Raw genomic sequence first — 8,656 nt, 5'->3', positions numbered from 1 at the left:
AGCAGCTGTGACAGCCCTGAAGGAGAGAAGGGGTGGGTGGTTTGTACCAAAGCCTGGGGACAGGCAGTTTTTCCATGGTTCCTGGTCAATCCCTCCACTCCTGCAATTGTGTTGCCCCAGGTTGTAGCAAGAACCTGAGGTGCATCTCAACATCAGACTGGTGGCCCTCTGCACCAAAAACAGAGATGTTTTCTGCTCAAGTCAGCAAGAAGGGTGGCCAGAGTAACCATATGTGGTGGGGTACAAGTATTTTGCTTCTTCATGCCAGCTAGTTGAGTGCAGCCTACCTAGGGCAGCCTGGCTTCAAACCCTGGGAGTGTTGAGCATGGACAGTTTCAGTGGCCCAGAACCATCCCCCCCCACCTGTTTGTTTGGCCACCTGCAGAGTATTCTTCAGATTTCTGCATCTTCTAGCAGCAAAGGACTCCTTTGCCCAGACCCCAGCACACACACCCCAGCTGTGGCAGGCACGAGAACAGGACAGTGACAGGAGATGGACAGGTGCAATTACAGTGTGGTCTTTAATTGCACAAGAGCTCCCCAGGATGGCCTTCAATTCTGTTCAATGGCACATTCTGCTATTTCTGGAGCTTCTTCTAAAAGCCACAAGTTGTGCTATATTGTGAGAATAAAATCCCTAAACCTGGAGTCTCACCAAAGCCAACAAGAACATGTGGGGTGATCTGCCAGGTCAGAAGCCCTGGCTGGTGGCTGTACTTGGGGACATGACCCCAGCTCTTGGCAGCCTTGTTCTCTGAGCACTGTGGCCTGCAGGGTTGGGGGTGGGTGACCCATCGGCAGGGCTGGGGATCCATCCCCAAGCCACAGGCCTGGTTCAGTGTCCTCTGCTGTCCTGGGTCATGCGGGGTCAGACCTTCCCTCCGGGCACCCCTGAGATCTTGCTGCTGTTAGCTCTTTGCTCAGGAGTAGGAGCATGAGTTGCACCAGCTGTCAGCAGAGGATGGGGGAGGGAAGAGGTGCCAAGGGTGCCCAGACAGGCCAGGCAGCCGCAGGCTGCGGCTCCAGTTCTGACTCTACTTTCCTTCCCAAGGCAGCTCTGCCCTTTCACTCCCACCACGGACACCAGGACACCCACCCTGAGGTCCAGAGCCCAGACAGGCCCCAGGCCCTGCCCCACCTTTCCCAGAGCTGCCTCAGACAGACTTCAGCCCATGGGGGTCCCAGAGCTGTCTGGGGGTGCAGGTCCCAGGAAAGTGTTGGCCCCAAAGGACCAAGGGGAAGAAAGCCAGCTTGGCCCTCACCATGGCCCATCCCCACCTCCGATTTTGAGCTCTATCACAGGCTTCAGAAAAAGGAACAAGATCTGCTCTATTAAACTTTCTGGGAAAAGGGTACACAGAATCACAGAGTCACAGAATCATCCTGGCTGGAAAAGACCTTGAAGATCATAAAGTCCAACCATAACTTAAACCCACCAACTGTAACCTAATCTACCAGTTCAGTGCTTAAATCATGTCCCTCAGCACATCTGTATTTCTTCCCTGGGCAGCCTGTTCCAGTGTTTTACTTGCAGATTTATGAATTGCAAGTTAGTGCTTTTGTCAGTCAAAAGCTAAATATGAACACTATATCTTCAGTGCTTCACAAAGTACACGTGAAGAGATGGAAAAAAAAGCAGTTACGGGTTTGTACACATGAGGAATCTTGCCAATCTGTCTGTGCAGGTAGAGGACTACACACTGAGGCTGCATTCACACGGCAAACACAGTCATTATGCCACTAAACTTTCCTAGAATCGCAGCATGTTGGGGGTTGGAAAGGACCTCGAAGGTCATCCAGTCCAATCCCCCTGTCAGAGCAGGGTAACCTAGAGCACATCACACAGGCAGGTTTGGAATGTCTCCAGAGAAGGAGATTCCATAATTTATCTGGGCCACTTGTCTCAGAGCTCCATCACTCTCAGTGAAAAAGGTTTTCCTCATGTTTGCACCCATTGCCCCTTGTCCTATCATTAAACATCACTGAGAAGAACTCCACCCTCCTGACACTTGCCTTTAATGCATTTATAAACATTGATGAGGTAACCCCTCAGTCTCCTCCAAGCTAAAGAGACCCAGCTCCCTCAGCCTTTCCTCACTGGGAAGATGTTTCATTCCCTTCATCATCTTTGTGGCTCTGCACTGGACTCTTTCCAGCAGTTCCCTGTCCTTCTGGAATTGAGGGGCCCAGAACTGAAGACAATAGTCCAGATGTGGCCTCACCAGGACAGAGTAGAGAGGGAGGAGAACCTCTCCCGACCTACTAACCACACCACTTCTAATACACCCCAGGAGGCTGCTGGCCTTCTTGGCCACCAGGGCACAATTGCTGGTTCATGGTCATCCTTCTGTCCACCAGGACCCCCAGGTCCCTCTCCCCTGCACTGTTCTCCAACAGGTCAGACCCCAACCTGTACTGTTGCATGGGATTGTTCTTTCCCAGATGCAAAACTCAACACTTGCCCTTCTTGGATTTCATTACATTTCTCCCTGTCCAACTCTCCTGCCTGTCCAGGTTTCATCGGAAGGCAGCACAACCCTCTGGTGTGTCATCCACTCCTTCCAGTTTGGTGTCATCAATAAACTTGCTGGCAGTGCCCTCTGTTCCCTCAGCCAGGTCATTGATGAATATATTGAATAGTACTGGTCCCAGTACCAACCCCTGAGGGACTCCACTATATACAGGCCTCCAGCTAGACTCTGTCCCATTGATCACAGCTCTCTGACTTCTTCCTTTAATTTTAATTTATTATTTTAATTTTTTTATGTATCTTGAATATATAGATAGTTCATTTTTATTAATGTAGCTAAATATATTTTACAAATAAGTTATTTGGAGAACATTTTCTCTGTCAGCAAGTATTGTTGTATCCAGTGAAGTGGTCCTTTGAAGTACTCTGATTCTCAAGCTGCTAATTACAGAAGTCTAACTCAGTTTCCATGCTGCTAAGACACCAGTTTAGACACAATCCACACTTCACACCTGTTTAAAAGTGAAAATGCAGGTCCCTTTTCTCCAGATTCCTCTCCTCCTCTACAAAACCCCCTCAAACAACCTGTGCAACCTTCCACTCAGCACTGGCAATTCAAAGTAAAGATGATTGGCACCATATCAGTCTCTTTGCAACAGCAACCCCTAAGGTCCACCACAGCAGGAAGAGCTTCATACCAAGGCTTAATTCAATCCTCATTAGTGCAACTCCGACACAAAATGCTCCTACAGCCAAACCCATTTGTAAACCAAGCAGGTGTCAAATGATAAAAAAACACTGCACAGAAAAATTCTAGCAGATGAACATCAGAAAATTATTTGGCAGCAAGAGACTGGAAAAAACATGAAGCTCTAGCAGAAGAGAGGGGGTAATGCCAATCATCTCGCAGGGTGCTGTTAAAGTAGAACTGGTCAAGGATGGGTTCTGTTATTCCAGCTTTTCATCTCCTTCCTCCACGTCCTTCAGACTGAGCACTTCCAGTGTTCCCTTCCCTTTTGTCTCACTCCGGATCAGCTCATCAATCTCTCTGAAGCAGCCGGGGTCAATAAGGCACACCTGAAATAGGTCACATCTTATCAGTCAATCAGAGAACCACAGAACGTTTGGGGTTGGAAGGGGCCTCTGGAGATCAAGTCCAACCCCCCGACAGAGCAGGACCAAATCTAGGGCAGGTCACTTGGAAAGGCAACCAGACAGGTCTTGAAAGTCTTCAGAGGAGACTCCACAAACTCTCTGAGGAGCCTGTCCCAATGCTCTGTAACCCTCACAGGAAAGAAGTTCTTCCTCATGTTGAAGTGGAACTTCCTGAGCTTGAGTTTGAATCCATTGCCCCTTGCCCCTCATCCTATCACAGGGCACAAGTGAAAAGAGGTGCCCTCTAGACTGAAAAGCCCCAGGTCTCTCAGCCTTCCCTCCTAAGGCAGGTGTTCCAGTCCCTTCATCATCCTCAAGCAGATTTTTCTTAGCCCCATTTCAGGGTGGCAGTGTTGGGTTAACATCTGCACTGAATTATCTTAAAATTATCTTTTCCAACCAAAATGATTCTATGACTTTAAGTTCCAACAGCAATTTTAATTTTAAACAATTACTAAAGGGATTTTTTTAGGGTTGATGAGCGATTTTTGTCTGAGAATCTTTCCAAAGAAGTTCTGCAGTTCCAGTTACCAACACTGGATGTCTCTTGACAGCTGGATTGCTGGATTCTCATATCTTCTCAGAGATTTTTACCAATACCAAATCTTGTTCTACCACAGACCTTTTTTCAAAACTAATGAACACCTGTCAAAATACAGGATTGACTCACAAATAAGAGCAACATTCAGAGAAACTTATCAGAGTTGTAGGAGAGTCTCTGCTAAGAGAAGTTACGCTGTGATCCTCCCCAGCCTGCAGCAGCAACCTCCATATAACAAAGCCTACTTTCAAGCTGCAAGAACTGCTTGAAATTAAAAACCACAAACTACACTTGATTTAGAATCTCTGGTAAATTTGCAGCTTATCTGAACAACTCATATCACCTTCTAGTGAGCTGTACCAGTGTAGTGAAATAATTATAAAATATAAGCACTTAAGAGACCATAGACAGGTCTTAAAACTAGGCTTGAAGGGGGGAAGGGGTACACCTGGGCTTACTGGAGAGGAGCCAGGGAACAGCACGCCAGCACCAGGGGGAGGGATCCCAGATGGCAGTGATCACTCCACCATCATCACTGCAACCCATTGGGGAATAAACCAGGCCAACCAGAGTAGTAAAATGTGTGACAGCTGTTCCCCGAAATGCGAACCAAAAGATCAGCCACCTGAAGTGTCTGTACAAACACATAGCCTGGGAAATGAACAGGAGGAACTGGAGCTCCATGTCCAGTCAGATAGTTACAGTATCATAGGAATAACTGAAACATGGTGGGATGATTAACAGACTGGAGGGCCCCGAGACATGATCCAGGCTGTTTGTAAAGACAGGCAGGGGAGAAGAGGTGGAGGAGTCACACTCTGTGCTGAAGAAAACCTCGGATGCATGTGAGTCAGCTGTGGTAATTGTGGTAGCCCTGTTGAAGGCCTCTGGGTCAAAATCTAAGGGGCTGTCTCCAAGGGTGACCTTACAGTAGGCATCTGTTACTCACTCCCAAACCAAGACTATGTGATTTATGAAGTGACACTTAGGTCACTCAGGCAAGCTTTGGGTCAGCACAGCCTGGTCCAGGTGGAGACTTGAACTACCCAGACATTTGCTGGAGGAGCAACATTGCAGCTCACCTGGCATCAGCCACGTTCCTGGAATGTGTAGCAGACTGCTTCCTCACACTAATGTTGGATGAGCCAACCAGGAATGGGGCACAGCTGGACTTACTACTCACTGACCAAGAAAACCTGCTCTGTGGTATCTCTGTTAGTGACAGACTTGGCTTCAGTGATGACAGGATGGTGGAGTCTGGGACACTGTTGAGCACCATGAAGGTTAATTCAAGAACAAAGGTTTTAGATTTTGGAAAAGCAAACTTCAGCTCACTCTGGGCTCAGTTGGAAGGGATCCCATGGGAAGCTTCCATGGATGGTAAAGGAGCTACTGAGTGCTGGGAGTTTTTCAAGAACACAGGCTCATGTCACCCCATCTATAAGAAGGGTCCAAAGGAGGACCCAGGTCCACCCATTAGCCTTACTTCAGTCCCTGGGAAAGTCATGGAGCAGATCCTCCTGGGGACTGTCACAAGTCAACTGAAGAACGTGACTGGGAAAAGCCAATTTTACCAGGGCCAAATCATGCTTGACAAATCTGATCACCTTCTATGACTATTGGAATAGTCTCTCAAGGGAAGTGGTGGATTCCCCCACACTGGACAGTTTGAAGTCTCAACTTGACAGGGTGCCTGAGCCACCTCATATCAACTACAGTAGTACCTAGAAAGGTTGGACCAGATGATCCTTGAGGTCCCTTCCCACCTAGCATTTCATGATTCTGTAATTTGTCACTTACAATTTCCAGATGTTCATGGAAGTCTTCATTCTCAATAACTTTAACCAGTGGCTTAAGCTTCTCTTTCAGTTTCTTCCCCTCCTTTGCTGGGAGAATAAATCGCAGCCTCATGTGAGCCCGTTCAATTTGCATGGTCTCCTTTAACTGTCTGATCACTTCCAGTGCCTACACAGACATGAAGCAGAAACAGCATTTACAGACCTGCTTAAAAACACTTACACAGATCAAAAACTCAAATCCTTTGTGTTTGCTTCTGACACATTTATCAGTACTGATCTCTTCCACTCTGCTCCAGGGAGATTGCTATTACACTGTGTTGGTCAATTAACAAGGACAGAGTTTTTGCTGTTGCTGATCATGTAAAATACTTAAAAACCCCCTCTGGAATAATGTCAAGTAGCAGCTGTATTGCAGAAAAACAGGAACCAACGTGACGCAAATGCAAAGTCTGATTTCCCACCTCAATTAAAATGATAAAAGCTTTACCCCTCTTCCAGGCATACCTGGAATGTGGGTGCATTAATCAGTTTCCTTCTCCCTTCCCTGAATGGTCAGAAAAAAACTGCAAGAGTTTCAGAAGCTGTTTGCATCCAGCACCCACCTGCTGGCAGCTGAGTCACTGCTCTGTGGTCTGTAGAGCACAGGGCAGTGCGGAGCCCTCAGAGGATGCTGGCAGAGAATCACAGAATCAACCTGCAATATTCCGTGGCAGGGACTTCTGGAGATCATCAAGTCCAACCCCCCTGCCAGAGCAGGACCAAATCTAGGGCAGGTCACTTGGAAAGGCATCCAGGCAGGTCCTGAAAGTCTCCATAGAAGGAGACTCCACACCCTCTCTGGGCAGCCTGTCCCAGGGCTCTGTAACCCTCACAGGAAAGATGTTCTTCCTCATGTTGAGGTGGAACTTCCTGTGCTCCACTTTTAATCCATTGCCCCATGTCCTATCACAGGGCACAAGTGAAAAGAATCATCGAATCATCAAGGTTGGAAAAGCCCTTCAGGATCATCAAGTTCAACCAGCTACCCTACAATCCCTAACCAATAAACCATCTCCCAAAATACCGTGTCTACCTGTTTTTTTTAACACCTCCAGGGAAAAAGAGCTTGTCCCTGCCTTCCTGACCCCCAGCCCTCTTGTATTTATAGACATTAATTAGATCCTACCTCAGTTTTCTCCTCTCTATACTGAAAAGCCCCACCAGGTCTCTCAGCCTTTCCTCCTAAGGCAGGTGTTCCAGTCCCTTTATCATCCCTGTAGCCTGTTGGACTCTCTCCAGTAGATCCCTGTCCCTCTTGAACTGGCAAGCCCAGAACTAGACACAATACTCCAAATAACTACAACTGAAGACAACAGCTTTGAGCACAGGCTCATTTGGTGAGAAAACCAACCTGCTGCTTCGTGCTCTTGTGTGGTTTGACAGAGTAGTGAATGTCCTTCATGGCTCTTTCTATCAGGATGACGGTGTAGGGCCGCTTGGTGTCAGGATTCACACACTTGTCAGCCACGATGGTCGCAATGTCTCTGAACATCTGCTCCAGCTGCGTGTGGCGCTCCTTGTCCGACACCTGCAGCTCCCCTTTTGCTAGAATCTGGACAGGAAAACATTGAAAAAAACAGTTAATAAACATCACAGATTTCACCAAAGAGTGAACCCCTAGTAACCATATTAAATTTAACAGTTGCTTGAACTGTTCAGTTAGACATGAGCTGCAGAAATTGAGTAATTGAATTAATAATGTATATATTGAGGCCAGACAATGCTGGGAAGATTTCAGGGAAAAAATATCCCACAGAAACACTAAACTACAAAAAGAGACACAGCTTTGCTCAACTTCACATCACCAACAACTCCACAGTTTGTATCCAGCCCAGAAGGACTAAGAAATTAGATCTGCTCTGAACATTTAACTAGACTTTCCAAAGTAACCACAGTCCCCTCCCCTCCCCTACATTCTCAGCAATACATCCTAAGTGAGAAACTCTTCCGAACTGGTAAACTCTTTCTTTCCCTTTCTGCAGAAATCAGTGCCTACAAGCTGTGTTATACAGAACATTCTGAATCTACTCAGTCAAATACATATATGACATTTAAAGCTATACCACAGAGTTATTACTTTTATCCACTTTTTAACAAATCATAGAGTCAGATTGCTCAAAATAAATAATAAACAATAACAATTAACAACTCTTTTGCCTCTAGCAACACTACACCCTGCAAAACGCTTTCCTTACCAAAACAACACCCCAGTTTCATGACCCCTAGCTAAAACAAAAGTCTTCTCCAAGCTTGGATAAAGCAGGTAGCTGCCAAGTGGTCGAAACTTACCATCTTACAGATTTCTGTTTGGTCATCTGTCCCAAAGGCTTGAACAAGATCTTCCTTCTTTGCCACCTGACCTTTGGAGACGTTGACAAACACCGTGTGTGTCTGCAGGACCTCGTCGAGATCTTTCTCCCTAGAGAGATCCCAGAGTTAGAAAACTTGTTAAATCATACATGTTAGAAAAAAAACAAACGCCTGGGTTTTTAGAAAGAAGGAACAAGTCTCGTCGCCAAGGTATGAACCACCGGAGCTGGAAACTTCTATTACCCAAATGTCACTGCCCAGGACACACCTGGGGCAGCGCAGAGCGCTCGGGGCGCGCCCCGCGGCGCTTCTCCCGCACCTCCCGCACAGCCCCGCACGGCA

The 8,656-nt window shown here is 47.0% G+C and overlaps 1 protein-coding gene across 1 annotated transcript in view; it reads right to left on the bottom strand.

Moving 5' to 3' along the window:
- Positions 1 to 3,405: 3,405 nt before the first annotated feature.
- SBDS (Shwachman-Bodian-Diamond syndrome) overlaps positions 3,406 to 8,656 on the bottom strand; it is a 10,981-nt gene continuing 5,730 nt past the window's right edge. The window contains exons 2-5 of the mRNA XM_009998061.1: positions 8,294 to 8,423; positions 7,356 to 7,556; positions 5,967 to 6,131; positions 3,406 to 3,547 (exon numbers count right to left, since the gene is read on the bottom strand). Coding sequence (XP_009996363.1) covers positions 3,419 to 3,547; positions 5,967 to 6,131; positions 7,356 to 7,556; positions 8,294 to 8,423 — 625 coding nt within the window. The 3' untranslated portion in view covers positions 3,406 to 3,418. The remainder of the gene's footprint in view (positions 3,548 to 5,966; positions 6,132 to 7,355; positions 7,557 to 8,293; positions 8,424 to 8,656) is intronic.

This window comes from Chaetura pelagica, unplaced genomic scaffold (assembly GCF_000747805.2).
Source record: "Chaetura pelagica isolate M959 unplaced genomic scaffold, ChaPel_1.0 scaffold325, whole genome shotgun sequence".
In the NCBI taxonomy this organism is placed as follows: domain Eukaryota; kingdom Metazoa; phylum Chordata; class Aves; order Apodiformes; family Apodidae; genus Chaetura; species Chaetura pelagica.
Note: the sequence above shows the minus strand (reverse complement) of the source record. Positions and strands in the feature narration are given on the sequence as shown.